We start from the raw sequence: 22,433 nt of genomic DNA, 5'->3' as shown, positions 1-22,433 counted from the left end.
TTGTGTTTTTTATGCATAAATGTAAAGGCCTTGGCTACGCTCAACATGAAACAGAAATAAAGAGTAAATAGTTGCATCAGTTAGATAAAAATATCAGATTGTAGACAGTCAAAATACTATGTGGTATATTTGAAAGATGCAAGACAGGGTAGGCGATATGTAGGAATCCTGAAGTTAAACCTTTAAAAACCTATTTTAAGACACTTTCCATGGCCGACATTTTAAGACAATGCTGTGTTTTTTTTAACTCCAACAAATAAACTGAACATTTGGTGAGAGAAGACAATAACTGAATCTTTATTTATTACATAACAACCATTTGACTTTACATTAAAAAAAGTAAAAACTGAACTAGTTTATGTAAGAATAGTGAGTTTCCACTTGACACCGTTTCTCATCTTGGGTGGCGTCAGAACCTCAGCAGCTGCAAAGAAATAAAAAATGATGTTAAAAAATGTTAAAAACAAACTTTTAAAAGATAAACAATCTCTTTACACTTTAAAGCCACGTGTGAGTGTTTGCTCACACATAGTAGATATCAAATATGCATTAAAACAGTGGTCTGTGAGCGACTGTGAACAAAAACATAAAGAAAATGAGAATAATTAACAAACACGATGAAAGCTGCTGACCTGGTTGTGAGGCTGCAGGTCTCTGCTGCTGCTGGAAAGACGCCATGATGCTGTTTGCGGTCGAGTTCGGTCCAGTGAGCTGGAGAGCAACAACGAGGCCACATTTAGATTAAATATAATACAAAAAATAGATGCTGCTCTCTGCTTGGTTATATACACACTGAATGTGTGCAGGCACATGTGTCTTGACTCCTTCCTTTCATTTTATTTGGTTGCTTCACATTTTAATAATAATAATAAAGCACCTTTAAAAACAGAGTTTACAAAGTGCTTTTACATAAAAAAAAGCAAAGCACAATCGGGTAACACAGACGGCCATGCAACAACAGAAAGCAAACAGCCCTATTAAACACAAGCGAGACGAAACTCAGGTAGAGTTAGGACAAAATGAAGACAGGTGGACAAAGAGATTTAAGATGCATAGTGCCAATATAAAATAATATAAAGAAATAGACCAAAAACAACAACAGAAACAGTAACTGCAATAAAACCACAAATAAAAGGAAATGTAATGGATAAAACATAAATTAAAAAGGTAAAATCGATAAAATAGATTAAAAAAGGTGAATAATGCATTTCATTTTTATCCCACGTGCACAACCTTATTTCTCCTCAGTTCATAGAAAATATAATCCTGCGTACAGGATCGTGTCTGCTAGATTTTGTTAAATTTTGCCCAGTCTTTTTCACTGATTTTACTCATTCGTCACAGCTTGTAAAAACAAATCTATCAGTGTGAAACCAGTCAGACCCAAAATAAGATTAAAACGAGGGTTTAAAAAAAGCATTACCCCCATGAGTGCGTATGAAGATCTGGTTTAATATTTACCGGAGCTTGATTGTTCTGCGGGCCTTCGGGCCACACCTCAGGAAGCGCAGCCTCCACGGTGTGCAGAGCCTCCTCGTACGCCAGCTGCAGCTTCTCCGCCTGTTTGTCGAACTGGAACAGCACCAGAGCCTTCAGCAGGCCGTGCACCTCCTCTGCAGGACGGAGAGTCAAACGCTTCAGCGTGATTCAGATTTACTCTGAGTGCATGTCTTGTAAATGCTGATTAACCCTCTGAAACCTGAGTGAACTGGCCTCTATTTTTATTTTATTTTTTTCAAAAACATGGAGAAGAGGCAATGACAAACGTTAGAGGAAAGTGCCCCAAAATCTGCACACACACACACACACACACACACACACACACACACACACACACACACACACACACACACACACACACACACACACACACACACACACACACACACACAAAAAAAGACAAAAAATCATTGCAAAAAATACAAGAATACCACCTGGACATTAGAAAAAAAAAGAAAGAAAAAAACCCTAATATTAATAATACTAATAATAATAATAAGAAGAAAGAAAGATAAAGAAGAAAAATTCTGTAAATTAATTTTAAATATATAGAATTATGATAATTATAAATACAGCTTTTTGGACATGTTTTCCCTTTGCGTTTTTAGAAATAATTTTCCTAATCTACTTATTTCCTGCAATTTGTGGAATATTTCTTGCCAAGTTGTTGTCCTTCCATGTTTTCAAAAGAAATCAAACCAATGTGCTCAGGGCTCAGTTTAAACACTCGTGAAGGCGTCACAACACAAAAAAGCGATTTCAATTTCAGGTTTCAAAGGGTTAAATAGATCTCTTGAGTAAGACCACATTTCCCATCATCCCTTGCCACTTGGTACTGCTTTCTCTACACTGAGCACGACAGAAACTTTAATTTTTCAACAAAAATACTCAACTTAAACTGACTTAAAATGCCAAATCAAACACAGGTGATCTACGTATTATTAAAACTAACATAAAAAAGAATTATTAAGAGCCCTGAGGGGTGTGTGTGTGTGTGTGTGTGTGTGTGTGTGTACCTCTCATCTTGTCCACCATGGTGAGGATCTCTCCCAGAGCGTACATCAGCGCTCTGTCCTCCATCGGGCTTCCCTCCTTCAGACTCAGCTTCTTCCTCTCTGCTTTCCGGCGGTTCTTCGATGATCTCCTGCAGTCGCGGCGCAAACAATAAACGTTAAAACAGAAAAATAAATGTGATTATTTATCACATCAGCTACATTTTTTTAAATGTGGAAATCACCAGAAGCTGGTGAGAACTGTTAGGAGTGTGTTTGACGTACGAGGAGATGCGGGAGTTGCTGTGTGAGTATTTGGAGCCGGTCAGCACGCTGCTGGCTTCAGAGTAGAGCTCAGCGTCAGGACAGTCCGGACCGTCCTCATCTGATAAAAAAGACCACAGAGAGTTCATGCAAATTTAAGTTTTAATCATGATTTCAACTACAGAGTAAAAACATACATATTTAATTCACTGCTTAATTCATTTTTTAGCTCTCTCGATCTGTATCGATGTTTTCAGCCACATTGTGAAGTTAACACGGCTGGAACATATCGAGCGTACAGTGAAGAGATCTGACACATATATATACATATACATATATGTACATATACATGTATTTTTGTCCTTTTTCGCCTTGAAAAAATAAACTTTTGGAATTCTTTATTAAACCTTATACATTTTCCTTTTTCTGCCTACAGAAGGTGAACATTTGATCCTGTAAAAAAAAGTAAAATACTACAAAAAAAAACCAACATTTTGGTACAATGTGAACAAATAAAGTTGACGTAAAATCGTGAAAAACATGTTAAAATCGCACGTTATCTCAGATATTGCATGTTCTGTTAAATTCGGACTCATTCTCACCCAGCATGTCCAGTCGGGCCTTTTCTTTCTGCTCTCGGACCACAGCCAGGCGGGTTCTGTGCCGCGTGAACGTCGCCACCTGAGCCTCCAGGAAGCTCACCTGGGTGCTGACAGCTGAGACAAGACGACAAAACCACAAAATAGATTAGAGACAGATAGAGAAAGAGAGACTTTATGGTGGAAATTTGTCTTTGCTCAAAGACACAGACACGTGAAACAATACAGCGTTAAAACATTTACAATATATTAGACACAATGGTGCAAACAGGCAGGTGGAGCAATAAATTATATAAATATAAATAAATAATAAGAGAGCGCACATCTTACAAAATAGTAGTTTCCCTTTAACAATTATCCTGTGATTAGTAAAAGACTTGAAAACGTGTTACGGCTGGTTTTTGGGACCCTAAATCGACGTCCGGACGGGAGCAGCTCAATCTCTGAGTGTGATGGAGGGAAATTAGACCTCAGCTCAACATGAAGTTCAAAAGTTTTTTTTTTTTTTTTTTAAACATCTTTTCAACCTTTTCTTTTATTCCGGATGCTTTCGGCATACCATGTTGTCAAAAATCATCAAAAAACGCCTCAGTAGAGGAACAAAGAGCAGCAGACAGCAGCAGAGCAGCAGGAGTTAAACGTCACCGCGTGAATGATCCTCACCGTCTAACAGAGCAGGCTTCAGGTTTGTCTCAGTGATGTCCTGTCTGTTGTGCATGTAAATCTGAGAAAGACAAAATGTCTCATGGTTATGTCAAAAATAAACAAATACAAAAAAGAAAACTATAAAATCTTTAACTGACGAGTCGGAGCGCCTCCTCCCAGACTGAGCCGGTGATCAGAGCCAGGATGGCCTCCTCACAGTCCTGTTGGAAAACAACGAGAAATTTTAGAATAAAAAAGCTGCTTCATTTGGAGGTTTTTTTTTGCGCGGCTGCTTCTTACTTTGGCGTACTGGTCCAACAGCAGAGCAGCTTCTGAGAACCGCCGCTGCTCAGTCAGCTTCTCTATAAGAGAGGGAAAACATTTTAGTATTTACACGCAGTGACGCTCTTAAACACCGCAGATCCTCGGCCACTTTCTCTCAAAGGTGTCTCGGTTTTTTGACTCGAAAACTCAATTTTGGATTACAAAAAAACACAGCAGACAAAGTCCTTTCATAATCACGTCTCGTCTGATCCACGGACAAATTTATGTCCTATTCCTGCGTCATATAAAACTGTTAAACACGTTACACAATAAAACACGGTTATTATTATTGTTATCTTATTTTATGTTAAGTGCCTTCCTTTGTATATATATTTTCATTATTTTGCCTTTTTAACGAATATTTTATTCAGTTGCTGCTCTCTTCTTTGCTGCCGTAACGAAACAATTTCCCTCCCGGTTTTAATTATTTCTATCTATTCTATTTTATTCTATGTCATGCACACAAAGTTGTGGTACTTAACTTGGAGTTCAAGCAGAAATAATATAATAAGTATTGAAAATATTAACATAAATTTAGTTTAAATTTAGTTTTCACTTTGCTCCTTCAAAATATACAGAAACTTAAGATATAATATGTCACATAACAACAATATTCATTTTTAAGTATAAAATATGTGATTTAATGGCTCTTATAACTAACCATCTGCCTGTCAACTTGTGTTGTCATCTGTCTACCTTGTTGCCATAGTTACCTGCCAGGTCCCGGGCCAGCAGGGCTAACTGGTCAGGTGGAAGCGGGATTTGTTGCGCCACACAGATGGCGTTTCTCCAACTGGAGCTGCTGGCGAACGCCTGCAGGGCGCTGGCGGGCTCCCTGCATCGCCATAGCAACAGGCCGGCCTGCTCCGCCTGCTGCTGCTCCATCAGGTGCTCGGCATAAGCACAGCTAAGAACCTAGAGGTCAAAGTTCAGAGGTCAAATTTTCCCAAGAAAATTATCTCAAAACAAGTTATCTGATAACTGGAAAAAAAAATGTTTGTTTTTTTTTTTTAAATATATAACCACATAAACTGTTGTACACCTGTTTCCACGTGTAGTTACATGACTTCAAAAATAAGTGTGAAAATAGACTAATTATTACCAAAATTACAAAAACAATGTTTCTTTTAAAAACACAAGAAGAGGCCATGGAGCGACGGATGAAATGACCCAAAAATTAGCAAGAAATTTAAAAAAAAAAAAAGAAAACTAAATAAAAATAAATAAAATATAAAATTACATAGGAAAAATGCTTGAAAAATTTTAGTAATTTTGTAATGTAATTTTAAATATGTAATTATGATCATTATAGATATAGTTTTCCTCCAGCTTTTTCTATCTTTTCCCAAAACATTTCCCCTAGGTTTTTAAAAATATTTTTTTTAATCTCTTAATTTGTGGAATATTTCATACTAAGTCGCTTTTTGCTCAGGGTGCAAAGATTTAAATACTTGTAAAAGACATCAGAAAACAGCACAAGAAAAGCGACGTTTAAGGTTTAAAAGGGTCAAAAAGGCCAAAAAAAAGTCATGAAAATTATTGAATGCAGTTAAATAAAGCCAAAACTGACGGCCACTTCGGATAATAGTGAATATAAAGCACTGAGAAGTTGTTGCTGTGGGTAAAAAAGGTCCTGAGCTGTGTTTGTGTTTCACCTTGTAGTGATGACTGTCTGCTGCGTAGAGCCGCAGAGCTTCGCTGTAGAGTTTCTGCTCCTTCACGAGCTGCACAGCTTCGGGGAAATGCTCCTCTCCTGAACACAACACACGACACACGTTAAGCTCTCAGTGAACCGCTCACACTCTGCAAAACATCAGCACATCTTTCTAAACTAACTCATTCATTCAGTCATTCAAGAAAAGCAGATCAATAACTCACAACTTCAATAACGGCAAAGCTGCACATGTGGGCAAAGATTCACTAAGCCACAGCAGTTTACATACTTTCATAGTAGAAATACATACATACATACATACATATACATACATACCCATGTATACACCTTCCATGAACATAATCAAACGCATCCATCCATACACATAAGCATAGCTCATATGTATACAAATATACACACTACACACATGCTGATGTACATCATGTATATACGTGTGTACGAAGGATTTAGCCTCAAAATGATAATTAAATAATATTTAAAAATAAGGATAAAAGTATAAAAAATATATACGCATGCACATACACACACACATATATATATATACATGCATATACACACATGAAAATTAAAAATAAATTTAAAAAAGGGAAAAAAAAAAGAGAGAAAAAGAAAGGGCAAAGGAAATAAAAACGTCCTGATCGTTCGGTGCTGCTTTAAATCGTTCCCCACTCTTTGATTTGGGGACGTGTGATGCTTTTCTGGACATTTGCACGGCCGTTACCCACAGCTGCCGGTCTCCGCTGAAGACACAGAGCAGCAGTAAAAACAGCTGACAGAAGCAGAGAGACTGACCGCACTTGCTGAGGTGATGCAGCGCCTTCCTGTAGCGCTTCAGGTGTTTGTCGATGGTGTAGCGCTGGTAGTTTGGCTCCAGGCTCTTCAGCATGTTCAGGAAGGGAAGGTACTCTTTTGGGTCCTGCAGGGAAAAAACAACTTACAAATTCATCCAAAAATCACAGCTTGGTTACATAACGAATATAAAACATAATGAATGGTTAATCCTGAGCCTGTCAGTGGCAAAAACAAGATCTTTTAGTGCATGTGGACCAATTTTAATATTTGCTGTTTCCAGTCAAGACATAAAAGAGGGGAAAATGGAGTTGAGATATACTCTAAGTCACCCTTTAATAACTTTAATAACTACATCGTCATGCTACTTTAGATTTCCATTAATTTTATTTCCGCTGCAGAGATCTTTCTGACTTTAAAAAGTCAAGTAAAATAAAATAATGAGGACGTTTCCTCCTCCTCTGTTGTCTTTTACCTTCTGGGATTTCTCGGCCACCATTAGCACCAGATCAAAGTCGTACGTTCCCAGCGAGTGTTCGTACAGGTCGTTGACGTTGACGAGGAAGAGGAGGTACTTCAGCGCCTCTTCTGCGCTCACAGCATCGGGAGCTTCAGGAGGGTTTTCTGGGCAAACACAGCACACGATGAGGAACTCAAATGATATTATTTCATGCACAAAAAAGCATATATTTGGAGCTGATAGTGTTTTTAAGGGGAGTATTTAATTCAAAAACTCAAAGTGTGCAAACAACAAGTTAAATTATAGTTAAATTATACACAGTTTGAATGCAGAGATCCAGGAATGAGCAAACATAAATCAGTTTAAGTAGAGGCATAAAGAAATGATTTTCACGAAACATACCGATGAAATAAAGGGATGTTTGACTGTCACCAGGTGTTTACTGTTTATTATTTATTTTGTTATTTTTTTCTTTTTTGTGTTGCCTTGAGTTGTGTGTGTACACGTATGTGTATATAAATATATGTACTGTATATATCTTTGAATGTATTTGTGTGCATGAACGTGTATTAGTATGTGTATATATATATATATATAAATATACATATTGATTAGGTGAGACGTAGCTGTCACATTATTTTTGATTAATATGTCAGCAATCAATTTTTATATTTCTGAATTAGGTTTATATGTAAGAATTTATATTTCCATTAAAATTTATATTTTTGTAATTAATCTATATCTTGTAAGATAAAGATTATTGGTAATTAAGATAATAAATTAGAATAAGTCTAGAGAATTAATTATTGTACAGCTTTATATGCTTTTCAGATATGTGAATAAAATCATGATGCTTTGTTTACATTTTCCATGTATTTTTTATGTCTGTCCACTGCTTTATGATTGTCTTGTTTCTTTTTTACATGTTTTTTCACATGTTCAGTATAAACCTCTATTACTACTACTACTAGTAGTACTACTACTACAAACTGAGTGAAACAGTTCAGTTTATCTCCATCACAAACTCCTGCAGGTCGTCGGTGAGCTCACCTCGGAGCTCGTGGACTTTCTGCAGAGCGATCTCCAGCTCTGGAACCGTCTTCTTCACGTGAGTCGTCAGTACGGACAGAAAGAACCTGGAAGATTAACAACACCGTCGTTTTATATCCCACTAATGCTAAACTGAGTCCAAGTCCAAAATTTGCTGGACACCAAACCTTTGTTAGTGAGATAAGGCTTTTAACTTTAACTGTAACATCACACAGTGTTAGTATGAAGACTTCCGGTTAAGATTTTAAGCAGACAACACCCCAATCAGCTTAAAAAGGCCCAAACTGATTCAATTCAAATCGAGGAGTTTAAACCTTTTCATATCAAAAGAAAATTTGTGTTATTTTAAAATGAAGCTGATTCATCTCTGGCTGCGTTCTCTCTACATACGCTCAGTCGCACGTTTCTTTGCTTCCAAGAAATGCTGACTTCTGAGCAGAGGTAGACTACGGCAGAGAGTTTGTTTTTAATCCCAAATAGCATCAAAACAACAGCAAAAACTGCGCTGAACAGACATGTAAATATGCATTTTAACCATTAGTTTGACTTCAGCTTCGAAGATGCTCTAATAGTTCAAGTGGTCCCGTAACCATAGCAACTAACTCACTCCTGCCCGGGGTGTGTGAGAAGGAGGGAGAGAGCGCTGTGCTGCCGTCAGAGGTTAGCTGTTATTTATTTTTCACTGTGAGAAAATGCACTTTTGGCGTGAGAGTGTGTATATTCACAATTTTAGCGCATGTAACACAGCTGCTACGTTTACATGCGTCAGTGCATGCGTCAGTGCATGCGTCAGTGCATGTAAACACCAGATCTCATTAGACATCCGATGTAAACAGCTGAGCTGAAATCTTTAATCAGACCGAGTAAAAGTGTTCACGTAAACAGAGCTACTGACTTGTTCGTGTTCATTGATTCCATGGCGCTCCGCAAAGCATCGCAAACCACATCCACCTTCTTCTGCCCAGAAACAGGCTGCGTCTGGACCGCGGCGCTCTCATGGCGAGGGTACATGGTGCCGGTCGTATCCTCCTCCCTGCGTACCCCAGAGATAAAAAATGTCAGAATATAAGATACCTGTTAAAATGTGTTTTTTCCTTAACGAAAACTCTCCTGGGGCGGGTCTTACTTGAGCTCGGTGAGGAAGAGGTTGATGTGGTTGATGGAGTTGAGTTGTGTGATGAAGGTCTCTATGTTCTCCAGGAAAACCTGCGGGAAGAGATGCATGTTGGAAAATGAGAAATCAGACAGGTCAAGATACTGAAATATTAACATTTGGACGATAAACTGCCTGCTGTGGACAAAATAAAAGATTTCAAGTCAGAAAATGACACGTTAACCCTTTTATGTACCTTTGGGTTGTGGTCGTAAATGAGGTTCAGGTTGATCCTCAGCTTCCTCATACACTCGAACGAATCTCTGAACCTCAAACTGAACAAAACAAGACAACAAGACGGCTTCACAACTGACGTACTTTCAAAAACATGTGAGAGCGACTTAACAAGACATAGCGCAAGAAAATCACCCAAAAAAGTGCAGAAAAAATTACGCACCAATCCAACCACCTCCTGAGCTGAGCCAACACCAGCGCTCGATGATGCACCGTCTCCAGGTTCCCACGAGGCATCTGGACACAATCAGAATAAATCACAGAATTCGTACCTCTGAACTCTTAATTTGTCATGATATTGAACGTGTTCAGTAATTTGTAATGTGGATCTTGGATTTAGACAACGGCTGCAGACGTTTGCACGTCTGTGAGTTAAAGTGACCTGCAGAATCACTCTGGTGTCTTGCGGGACCACTGTGACGATCCTGGATCCTCTCTCCACCCGCCGCAGACTCTCGTCATTCTGACCTCCGTCTGAGGCCAAAGCCGCCTGCAGCCCTGCAAGGTCAAAGGTCACTCAATTGAGCTGTCCCAAAGAAATAAAAAAGAAATCCTAGAAATGTCCTAAAATCCGTGAAAAAGACCTAAAATCTGTGAAAAAGACCTAAAATCCTAGAAAGGTCCTTAAATCTGAGAAACATCAAAAAACCTTAAAAATGTCGTAAAATCCGAGAAATAAGCTACAATCCTACAAAAGTCATAAAATCCTAGAAATTTACTAAAATCTTAGAAATGTCCTTAAATCTGAGAAACATCCGAAAACCCTAAAAATGTTTCAAGATCCGAGAAATGCCCTAAAATCCTGGAAACTTCCTAAAATTGTAGAAATGTTCTATAATCCTGCATAAATCCTAAAATCCAAGAAATGCCCTGAAATCCTAGAAGCACGTATGTGGCTGCTGAGACTGGCCCCTGACTGGCCCTGACTGGCCCCTGTGTGTGTGTGTGTGTGTGTGTGTGTGTGTGTGTGTGTGTGTGTGTGTGTGTCTGTGTGTGTCTGTGTGTGTCTGTGTGTGTCTGTCCTACCTTTGACACTGAGCGTGCTCAGCTGGAGGCAGCGGCAGGTGTGTGAGTGTGTGGTGATGAGGAGGAAGTCGTTGCAAACAGCGAAGGAGGAAATATTGGAGGCCAGCTGAGAAAAAAGCAGAGACATAAGTGAACAGATTTCCCAGCAGCCCCGTGTCACAGTGAACATACGAAGAGAGCTGGTTAAAACAGCGTACCTCTGTGTCTGCAGCGTACAGGTGCGACCTGTCCGTCAGACCGAGCACATATTCCTACGGACAAATAAGAGACAAAAAGAGACACATATGGATTTTGGTTCGTTCAAGGGAACCAAAATTATTTATTTTAATATCAATTTTATTTTTATTTTAATATTTTACTAGGGATGCACGATAATTATTGGCCCGATAATGGCACTTATGACGTCATACCGATAATTTCGGTAATACAATTTTTGGCCGATAAGTAGAACCGATAATAATAAGCGTAATTTCGCCCGTGTTGCCATGGTTTCACCCCTCCAGTACGACACACACTGCACCGTGCTGCGTGTCAAAGTGCTGCTGCTAGATCAGTCCAAACAAACAGAAAGAAGTTATCGGTTATCGGTATCTCATCGGCCTTGAGGAGCTGGAGATAATCCGTTTATCGGTATTGGTTTAAATAATCATCATCGTGCATCCCTGATTATTATTATAATTATTATTATTATTATTAAACCTAAATTACTATGAGTCCATGTGTTTCTACCTCTCCGCTGATGCTGCAGATCGCCGTCTGAACGCAGGGAACGGGGAAGTTGATGCTGCATCCGCTAGCGTCACGCCAATCCTCCACTGACGGCTCAGGACAATCTACACAGAAATAATAAATAAATAAGTAAATAAATAAATAAATAAATAAATAAATAAATGAATGAATGAATAAATAAATAAATAAAAGTTTTTTGTTCCTGTAAACTTCTGTATTTTACATGCTTCTACTGTAAGATTCTCCTATATTAAAGGCAAGCATCGATATATTTTAGGAAAATGGAAAAATAGAAAAAAAATCTCTCAAATAACAAGGAAAGCATAAAGAAAGCATTCTTTTTTAACCCTTTGAAAGCCAGGCAGAGGTACTGATTGTGTACAATGTACTGATTTCTCGAAATTTGCAGGACATTTCTTCATTGCCTTTCCCCATGTTTTAAAATAAATAAATAAAGTGAATTTGCTCAGAGCACAAAGATTTAAACACTTGTGATGCCTCTCCAGGTTTGAAAGGGTTAATGACGTAATTCAAATAATAATAATAATAATAATGTTATGAATTTCGATGTTTTAGTAAAAACACATGATTCAGCAGCAGAAGCATGTCGGTGACTGACCCCAGCGCAGCCTCCTGATCTGTCCGTCCTCCAGCTGCAGAGCCACAGTCCCGGTCTGAGAGCTGTGAGACACACTGACTACGACACCGTCCACGTCCAGCTCAGACCTGAGACATCAAAACACCGAGTCCCGACTGTCAACACGGCCGTGGAATAATTCACCTTAATGCATTCAGTGTTCATTCATTAATCTGTACGTTTAACCGCACGATGACGAGCTATCAGCCGACCTGACAGCGAGTGTGTCCTCGGCGTCCGGGGCAGGGTGGAGCATCAGCACGGTGGAGGACGCCGGCAGCAGACCGGAGCTCACGCACACAAACAGCTCGTCCTGCAGCCACAGCAGCTGCCGCAGAGCCAGAGGCTGCTCCTGCTGAACCGTCACTCTGCAGGAACAATCAGCGAGAGAACGTTAAAGAAACGTTAATAAAACATCATTTTATATGTGCATATGTCACTACCGCTTTTAAAGTTTGGATATTCTTTTCCAGTCTATTATTCGTGCAATGTGTTGCCTTCTGCACCTTAAAGGAGGATGCAGTCTTTCCTTTAATTTATTTTATTTATTTATTTGGAATTAATTTGCATTTCCACTGTAGTCGGGCTGTTTAGTGTGTTTGTGTTTTTGTGTATGTGGCCGAAGGGTTTGTGTTAAGTGTGTTTCACTGTTCTATATATTGTGCTGTGTATTGGTATGTTATCTATATTCAAAACTCAATAAAAATAATTTATTATTCTTTTCCAGTCTTTAAATTGCATCTCTCGCTCTTTTTTTATCTGTTTGGTTTAATTTTGTGTGTTTGGCTTTTTTTTCTGATCTGTTTCAAAAAGTCTTTTAAACTTCATGCCCCTTTTATTTGTGCTTTTGCTTTCTCGTTTTTTTAGGAAGCCCTGTGTAAAACCTCGGCTGAAGGGACTACAGATAAAAAATAACCTCCTGGATAATTCTTTTTATAACTTGTGTATTTATTAATTTGCACTTTTTAAATAACTAAACCTCAATGTGAAACCATAAAAAAAACTGGGCGTTATTCAGACTGTTTGCGTCTTTAGCTACAAGCAAAAGATGATATTCGTCACATTTTGAGTTTAGACAGAAGCTGCTGAGGTGATTGAAGCTGCAGGGATCAGAAAACAAAGAGTTTGTTACCTGAAGGTCTTCTGCAGGACGAGGGGACGAGACGTCGTCCTGAACCCGTCCTCTGTTTTATCAGCCCCGTCTCCAGAATCTGGACCATTTGGTGTTTAAGCACAAACTGATCAGAATAATATTTGGACCCAAAATAAATAAACATCAATGTTTATGTCAATTTAAAAAACACACGAGGACATAATGCTCGATGTGAGCCCAGACTTGAGTCTTCTTAACCCTTTAAAACCTGGAGCAACTCACATGCTTTCAGATGTTTTTCAGTGTTAAAACCACTGAACTCTGAAGTTTGGTGATTTCTTTCAAAAACATGGAAAAAGTGCAATGAGCATCTACGTTTCAAAAATTAAAGGAAATTACTTAAAAAAAACTAGAGGAAAATGTCTCGGTAAAAAAAGACAAAAGCTAATGAGAATGTTTTTTGTAATGACCATAATAACAATTATACAATTATGTTTTTAATTACTGTATTTTTATGCACCTTTCCGACTCTTGTTTGCCTTTTTTTTTTTTTTTTTTTTTTTTACTTTTTTCCCTTTTCATTTAAAAAATAATTTCACTTATTTTCCGCAACTTAGACAGAAATGTTCCAAAACTGCAAGAAATTAGTAGATTTAGAAAATTATTTTCAAAAGCTAGGAATAAAATGTCTAGGAAAAAATATTTATGATTATTACATATTTGAAATTAAGTTACCAAATTTTAAGCTGTTGCAATTAAATTTTAAGTACGTTCCTCGCGCCTTATTTTTACTTTTTCATCTTTATAATTCTTATCAATTTTTCAATTATTATAACTTTTAAGCACGTTTTCCAGGTCATTTAGTTTTTATTATTATTTATTTGACTTTTTTCCCTCACTAATTTCCAGGTAATTTCTTACAGATTTTTTGGTAATTTTGTTTTTTGTTGCTCATTGCCTCCCTGTCGTGTTTTGACAGAGATCCAGCCAGTTTGCTCGGGTTTGAAAGGGTTAACGTGTGTATGTATAACCCACCTGGGCTGTAGATGGAGATCCGTCCGTCAGAGGTCAGCGCTGCCAGCTGATTGGTCCGCTGAGGCTGGCACAGGAAGGTCACCTGGCTGACCGGCGAGTCCAGCTGCAGCTCCAGTGAGCTCATGGGAGGAGGAACGACGCTCCGCCTGAAGGTCGTCACCAGGATTTTATCTGAGGAGGTGCAGAAACATTTTAACATCGTGTAGGAATCGTCCCGCAGCTCCGCGTCCTCTCGTCTCGTCGGCCCTCACCTCCATCGATCACGGCCACGTTGGCGTTGTCGGTGTCGTCCGCCCCGGGGCTCCTCTCGGTCGTCCAGCCCCAGTCGTAGGTGATGCTGGTCCAGCCGCGGGTCGCCACGTGGAGCCTGAGGGGCCGCTCGGGGTCCCAGCAGACGCAGACCGGAGCCCTCTGAGAGTCTCTGCCGAAGTCCAGGTTCTGTTTCAGATACCAGTGATAGTTTCCCACCACCCACAGCTGGACTGCAGGCAGAGAAATTAACCATCATTCATTACATATTTATTTTTATTTCATTCATAATTCAATTATTCCTCCATTCAAGTAAAAAAGTCAACACGTGGTGCATTTAGACACATTTCACCATCGTTTTTAACCCCTGAAACAGAGAAAACTGGTTTGATGTCTTTCAAAAACACGATAATGAGCAACATGGCAGGAAATGTCCTGCAAACTGCAAAAAACCACGAGCAAAAGGTGACGAGGAAATGACCTGAAACTTAGCTGAAAATTGTCCAGAAACTGTATTTATAATTCTTGTAATTATATATTTGAAATTATTGTACATAAATATTTTAAAGCACTTTCTTAAGGTCATTTCTCGTTTGTTTTTGTGTTTTTTTTACTTTTTTTTTCTCTGTTTTTCTTTTTAATTTTATTTTTCCCCTATTTCCTGGTCATGTCCTTATAACTTTTTTTTTTTGCTAATTTCTGGTCCATTTTTGGGCCATTTCTCGTTATGTTGCTCGTCGCCCTCCAACGTTTTATAAGGAAAAAAAAATCCAGCTGATATGCTCAGGTTTCGAGGGTTAATGAGCTCTGCGTTTTTAATATTTTCAGCAGCTTTACAACAAATTCAACAAGGTTGAAAGTCTAAAGGAATGATGCATTTGATTTATTTGACCTGAAAAATCTCTCGGACGAATATTTAATTGCGTAATTTATTTTACCGATGTGGCTGAGCATGTTCAGTACGTCACGACTTTGGCTGAACTCACTGTACGTGTTGACCTGTTTGTCCTCTCCGGCGCTCGTGTCCTCCAACCAAACAGCTAAAACAGTGGAGTCGCTGTTCCACATCAGATCCTTCACCTGAAACACGAACACGGCAATCAAAGTGTTTTTCAAGAATAAAAATCACAAACTGAAGATCAATATTTTTATACCTTGGCCTGGTCTTTGCTGAACGGGAGGGTGAAGTCTCCGTGCAGCAGTCCGTTCTTCTCCAGGAAAACCACGCTGTGTTTGTTGGGATGACGCTGAGTGCTCGCGATCAGGCTGCCGGACGGTCTGAAAACGCCACGAAATACAATATAATATCCTCACTTAATATTCTCTTAGGGATTCTTTATGTTATTATTATCATCTAGCAGAGACAGCAGGTTCTGTCACGCATTTATACACGATAAAAGATTTTGTTGCAGGATATTTTTTCCCCGAAAATATCACGATAAACGATATTATTGTCGATGTTGATTTAAGACCATTTTATGCCATCGATATGATAATAATAAACCAGAATAATGCAATTTTTAATTCTCAAGAATATTCTACACTGGCACTGAAATGTTAAAATAAAATAAAATAAAATAAAATAAAATAAAATAAAATAAAATAAAATAAAATAAAATAAAATAAAATAGACTCTCAGGCTCTGCTACAAATTGTCAATTGTACTTAAATACTTAAATAAATATGAAACATCTGGAAAGAGGTTAGTTGTGTTGCCAGTTTTCGTCTTCATTGTCAAAGAAAAAAATGAAAGTTGATGAGTGAAAATGACTCACTTCCAGCTGAGCGCCTGCTCCAGGCCGTTGATGAGCTCGCTGGTCGCCTGCAGGACGCCCTCTCTGTTCCAGACGCGCACCTTCCTGGCTCCGGTCTGAGGACAGACGGCGCTGACGGCGAACAGCTGACCGTCACCTCGCCACGTCACCCGCGGCCTGCCGTCGTCCCAGGCCGCAGCCGGCTGCACCTCCTGCAGGTGCACGCATACATCGTATTTTCATATAAGACGAAGTTTTCATTGATTTTGGAGCATATTTTACGCTGTGGTGTTTCTGCGGTCGACCTGGATCTTCCTCTGCGCCGCCTGTTTGCCCTCTGAGCCGTGAAACTGAGTCTCCTTCTTGCCCCAGCCCACCGAGATGAACTTCCCTGCAGAAACACAGAAGGTGCAGCATTTTACACAGCGTCGATGTTGCATCGCAGTATTACAAATATTGCTATATTCTTTGGGTAATTTCATGACTGTCTTTGGGGTCGTGACCCTCAGGTTGGGAACCATTATTCTAAACAGAGTCCACTTCGGAGCCAGCGTACCTTCCCCAAAATCATCCTGGTGGATTCGGAGCTCGGTGATCGGCTCAAAGTCTTTGGTCATCATGATGATCGTTTCCTGACCTGCGAGCACAAATTATCGTTTTATTTCCTGCTTCAAATGTGTAAAAAAAATCAACAAAGCAGTGATTTGTCACTATGAATAAATAAATTCATATCTGGAGGTACTTTGATTTACTCATTTTATAAAGGAGGCTGACACGTTTTTCGTCTTTGATGACGTCTGCAGGAACAAAAGGTCCTTACAATTCATCAGTGACTTCTTTGCTTTATTGTAATTTATTTTTTATGGGTAGCAACTTTATAAAAGTTTGGACAGCTGGTCTGATTATGAACTCGCAATCAGTTCATGGTTGAGCCTAAAATAGACTCAAGGTCACATAAAAAAAATCAAACATGACAATCTTATTTTCTTTTTTTCAATACTGATACTGATGATGAATATTGTAGGGTTATGATTTGTTTCTAAATAAATAATCATCAGTAATGTGGGTGAAGCCAAATACAAAAACAGCTAAAACAGTCCTTTTTGAGAACAGGAAAAAACACTTATGATATCTAAAATCTCAACAATATCTCCTCTCATATCATAATTTTGATATAATATTGATATTTTTGGTGCTTTGTTGTGTGCAGACTCTCTGACTGACTCTAATAAACATGTTTATTATTAATATGTTTTTGACGTTTGTACAACATGCTGACCGGTAGTGAGAACGACAAGCTCTTCATCGGGACTCCAGCTCATCGCCGTCAGGCCGCTGTCCACGCTGCCGACGCACTCCAGCTGTGGATCGTGATCACAGACATTTCGTGAGGACCCTCGTAGACATAACGCATTCTCCTTTATTTTACACCCGGATCGATGTCGGTTTACTGTCGCGACCATTTAAACCTTTAAAACCCGAGAAAACTGGTTTGATTTCTCTCAAAAACATAAAGAGCAACTTGGCAAGAAATTTGCTGTAGACTGCAAAAAAATAAGTAAAAGATGACAATAAAATGATCTGAAAACAATCTGGGAGAACTTATTAGATGTGATGAAAAAATAAAAAAAATCCAGATTTATCTATTTTTTTTTTTATATTTAATCCTCTTGACGTCAAGTGCTATAAAAACTTTTTTTTCTGTTACTTTTCTTGTTTTTTGTTTGTTTTATTTTTATTTTTTATCTCATTTCCTTTTGCTTATTTTCAGGTCAATTTCTATTTTTTTTAGATTATTTTCAGGTTATTTTCTTGTAACTTTTTACAAGTTTCTGTCTATTTTTTCTGACCTTTGTTGTTAAATTGTTTATTGTCCTCCTCACATGTTTTTCAAAGAAATCAAACCAAAGCAAAACTCTTAACCGCCACACAGCTTTTTGAGTAAATGACGTCTCAAAAAAAACCTGCTGACCTGGCAGCTGTTGAGGTTGAAGAGGACGACGTCGCCGCCAGCTGTGGCCAAACACGCCGACTCCAGCTCAGCCAGGTCCTGCAGCCCGACCGCCGTCCCGCTGCCGTCCTCGGGGAGGAAACCCTCGGCCGTCAGCGAGGCCTCGCTGACCACCTGAAGACCCAAACAGAGGAGAGTTCATTAAAATGCTGCAATTTTTCAGCATTACGTTAAAAATTCTCAAATCTCAAAACACATCCTCAAGAAGACGAAGCTAAAATAAGTCAGTAAAAGGAACGAAACAGAATAAAAATGCAGTTTGTATCTGTCACGTACTGTTTATTGAATATTGAGCCATTTCCTATTTAGACGTTTCTTTTGCTTTATGTTTTTCATTGTATGTAATTATTATTTTGCTTTTTGTTGGTCTGTTTTTGTGCAATATTTTCTTTTGTTCCTTTTTACATGTTCAGAATAAATAAAAATCAAATCAAATCCTTAATCTGTGCTGCTTTACGAGCCGACATCATCATGTATTCTCCAGCAGGGGCTGGCTCAATTTGCGGCAGCGGCACCTAACTGTGGCACCTCGTGTGGCACCCACAGATGCCGCAGCTAGGTGCCGCTAGCAGTCGCAGCAGATGCCACTGGTTCCCGAGACGTGCCGCGAGGTGCCAGTGCTTGCGCCACTGCTTGCCAGGAGGTGCCGCGAGGTGCCAGTGCGTGTGCCGCGGTTTGGCGGAGGTACCAGGAGGTGGCACAAGCACTGGCACCTCGCGGCACCTCGCGGCACCTCCCGGCACGTCTCAGCAACCAGTGGCATCTGCTGCGACTGCTGCGACTGCTAGCGGCACCTAGCTGCGGCATCTGGGGGTGCCACACGAGGTGCCACAGTTAGGTGCCGCTGCCGCAAATTGAGCTTGCTGTCTCTCGTATTCTGTGTGTAAGTATGAAAAAAAAAAGGATTTATATATTTAATTTTTTGCTGTTTTTTTTCTATTTTGGCAGACTTCTGTGATTTGTAATCATTTGAAATTCATCATCAGCTCACCTGTCCCGTTCGAGGGTCGTACTCTGTGATGGAGTACTGAGAGGCGACCAGCAGCGTGCCGGTGTCCGCACGCACACACACACACTGCGGGGAGCCCGGACCCTGCAGCTCCGAGCTCCGCAGGCTCTTCAGCAGCTTCAGGTTCCTCATTTTACCTCAGAAACACACAGTCCAAAGGCTGCAAAACAGCCGAAACAGCAAAAATGAAACATGTCGAGCACTGAAACATCTGAGCGATCTGTTACAAAACGCTACAGTGATAAAACAGCAGTGACGACTTTTAGATTTTGTAATGGAATAAAATGTTTAATATTATAGTTGTATGTGGTCAGCCCCAAACAAACAAGCAGATGGATTAAAAAAAAAAAAAAAAAAAAACAAGACTTTGTAAGGAATGTAACGCAGCAAAGGCAGGTTAAAACCTATAGATAAAATATAATAATAATAAATTACCTGATTAATAATAAAAATACTCTACATAGTAGATAAAAGATAAATGAAAGGATAACAGCACAAAGAATAATAATAGATAAAAATGTTAAAAATAATAATATTATATACCAACTAGCAAAACAGTAAAATGGACTAAAATGTAGAAATAAATGGTCAATAAATAAATAGGTGAAGTTTAATAAAAAGCCAGACTGAAAAAGGTAAGTTTAAAATTTTGCTTTTGGAAAAAAAAAATCAAGTAAACAAACATTTGTTGACTTCAGATTCACAAATTTAAAACACTGTTTTATGTAACTTTCAACACCACGGGAGTAAGACTGAAAAGTTACAGGACTTGGAAAATGTTTTCTCTCCTGTTTGTTATTAAACAGCGATGACATGATATTAACCCATTATGAGCCACGTCCACCACAGCGCCCCGATTTAAGTAGTTTAATTAGTTTACAGTTTATTTCGGATTAACGCTTCACATTAATAATAATAATAATAATAATAATAATAATAATAATAATAAACTCTTACACACAAGAAATGCAGCCCAGTGTGCTTTATAAGAAAGAAATTAAATGCACCAAGTGCTTCACATCACATCAAAACACATAAAGGACAAATAAAACATAATAAAACCTGAATGTAAGAATAAAATAAAATCAGAATAAAAATAAACAGAATGCATCTTCACATAGATAAAATCCACTTGATAAAACTAGCAAAACTCAGATGAAATAAGGATAAAAATTTAGTGCACAGAATGCATACCATGAAATGGAAAATAAAAAATGACTCACTGACATTGTTAATAAAATAAGCATAAAAATAGAGAATATATACAATATCTTACAGACTTTATCAATAATTGTGCAAAGACCTACTGATGGTGTTTCCAGGAATTATAGATTAATAACTATTTTCTTCATTTTTATTTTAATTTATTTTTGTATTTATTATTATTATTATTATTATCAATACTACTACTACTACTATTATCATTACTATTATTACTGGTATTGAAAGTATTTTTGCGTATATATTGTATTGTTTTATGATGTTTTAGATACTGTAACTTCGTGAGTTTGTATATGGCTGTAGATGTTTGTCAGAGCTGATCGATTGTGATTTAAAGATATTACTTTATATTGTTTAAAAAGACAATAAATAAAGGTTAAAAAAGAGTATATAAAATGCAAAAAAATCAGGGAAAATGCAACATCTTAAAGATGTGCAGCAGACAGCAAACAGCTGAGTCAGAGCAGGTCAAAGGTCAAATAAATAAAATAAATAAACATTACATTTACTGTACACTGCAGCGTTAGCTGTTAGCCGGTTAGCTCGTCGCTGGCTGATGTGCGGTTATGTATCAATCCGCCGAAGATCAGACAGATAAAATAAACGGACACAAACTGTGGAGCTTTAAAATTTACTTCAAATGTTTAGTTTTTTTCGACCAAATTAATGATTTTAGAGGAAAAATACGAAGCTGCAGTCGAACATGGACCAGATCTCTTTTCTTTAAACTACAAGTACCAACAACACAACAGAAGAGCTTTAAAACTCGACAAAACTCAAGAAACAAGCAAAAACTCACCGAGAAGAAACCAAAGTTTTTATATTTCTGCATCAACACAACATGACGCGTGCACCGCTGTCAGACCCGCGACCTTTCACCTGTGACGCGCGAGGACAGGAAGAAGCGTGAAGAGGCGACGGTGGCGCCACCTGACGGCGAGGAGGAGAGAGGGAGGGAGGGAGAGGAGCAGGAGGAGGAGAGAGAGGAGGAGAGAGGAGCAGGAGAGAGGGAGAGGAGGAGGAGAGAGGAGCAGGAGAGAGGGAGAGGAGAGAGGGAGAAGAGGAGGAGGAGAGAGGGAGGGAGGGAGAGGAGGAGAGAGGAGCAGGAGAGAGGGAGAGGAGAGAGGGAGAGGAGAGAGGAGCAGGAGAGAGGGAGAGGAGAGAGGGAGAGGAGGAGGAGAGAGGGAGGGAGAGGAGCAGGAGAGAGGGAGAGGAGGAGGAGAGAGGAGCAGGAGAGAGGGAGAGGAGAGAGGGAGAGGAGGAGGAGAGAGGGAGGGAGGGAGAGGAGCAGGAGGAGGAGAGAGAGGAGGAGAGAGGAGCAGGAGAGAGGGAGAGGAGGAGGAGAGAGGGAGGGAGAGGAGGAGAGAGAGAGGGAGGGAGGGAGAGGAGCAGGAGAGAGGGAGAGAGAGGAGGAGAGAGAGAGGGAGGGAGGAGGAGAGAGGGAGGAGGAGGAGAGAGGAGGAGGAGAGGAGGAGGAGGGAGGGAGAGGAGAGAGGAGGAGGAGAGAGAGAGGGAGGGAGAGGAGCAGGAGAGAGGGAGAGGAGGAGAGAGAGAGGGAGGGAGAGGAGCAGGAGAGAGGGAGAGGAGGAGGAGAGATGGAGGGAGGGAGAGGAGCAGGAGGAGGAGAGAGAGGAGGAGAGAGGGAGGGAGGGAGAGGAGCAGGAGAGAGGGAGAGGAGGAGAGAGAGAGGGAGGGAGAGAGAGGAGGGGGAGAGAGGAGGAGAGAGAGAAAGACAGAGAGAGGGAGGGAGGTAGGGAGAGAAAGCAAAAGGGAGGAGGGGAGGGAGAGAAAGAGAGAGGGGAGGGTAAGAGAGAGGGAGAGAGAAAACAGAGAGAGGACAGACCGTCACCGGCCGCCTCGTTTCCATGGTGACGGAGACTCAGCCTGTCAGTCAGTCAGCCCTTAAGAAAACAGTGAGCCCTAAATTGATGCAGAAATCCCCTTAAATCGGTTTTGCGTGTCGATATTCGGCCGCCGTGATGGA

General features: G+C 39.6%; 1 protein-coding gene across 1 annotated transcript; it reads right to left on the bottom strand.

Moving 5' to 3' along the window:
- Nucleotides 1-268: 268 nt before the first annotated feature.
- Nucleotides 269-21,368, bottom strand: elp1 (elongator acetyltransferase complex subunit 1). Its single transcript, XM_088080746.1, has 36 exons — nt 21,249-21,368; nt 19,211-19,388; nt 18,181-18,333; nt 17,488-17,569; nt 16,765-16,845; nt 16,514-16,599; nt 16,230-16,420; nt 15,609-15,732; nt 15,441-15,534; nt 14,457-14,687; nt 14,206-14,376; nt 13,210-13,288; nt 12,290-12,445; nt 12,060-12,166; nt 11,441-11,544; nt 10,909-10,962; nt 10,712-10,817; nt 10,068-10,183; nt 9,849-9,922; nt 9,648-9,726; nt 9,425-9,504; nt 9,194-9,331; nt 8,299-8,384; nt 7,264-7,412; nt 6,792-6,915; nt 5,980-6,077; nt 5,038-5,239; nt 4,301-4,362; nt 4,159-4,221; nt 4,019-4,079; nt 3,359-3,472; nt 2,778-2,877; nt 2,517-2,644; nt 1,462-1,613; nt 633-711; nt 269-424 (listed from the first exon to the last, which is right to left on the bottom strand). Exons 2-36 carry the CDS (start codon nt 19,358-19,360, stop codon nt 357-359), a joined length of 3,942 nt encoding a protein of 1,313 aa, XP_087936872.1. The 5' UTR covers nt 19,361-19,388; nt 21,249-21,368; the 3' UTR covers nt 269-356.
- Between the last annotated feature and the right edge of the window lie 1,065 nt (nt 21,369-22,433).

Source organism: Plectropomus leopardus, chromosome 8 (assembly GCF_026936395.1).
Source record: "Plectropomus leopardus strain MGB_pleo_1.0 chromosome 8, ASM2693639v1, whole genome shotgun sequence".
Classification (NCBI taxonomy): Eukaryota; Metazoa; Chordata; class Actinopteri; order Perciformes; family Serranidae; genus Plectropomus; species Plectropomus leopardus.
The sequence above is the reverse complement of the archived record's forward strand: the minus strand, read 5'-3'. Positions and strand labels throughout refer to the sequence as shown.

Coding starts and splice junctions, on each gene's coding strand:
- elp1 (XM_088080746.1), bottom strand. CDS start 19,360: ATGAGGAACCTGAAGCTGCTGAAGAGCCTGCGGAGCTCGGAGCTGCAG. Junction 12,167..12,289: donor GAGGACACACTCGCTGTCAG/GTCGGCTGATAG, acceptor TTGATGTCTCAG/GTCTGAGCTGGACGTGGACG. Junction 425..632: donor ACCTGCAGCCTCACAACCAG/GTCAGCAGCTTT, acceptor ATTTCTTTGCAG/CTGCTGAGGTTCTGACGCCA.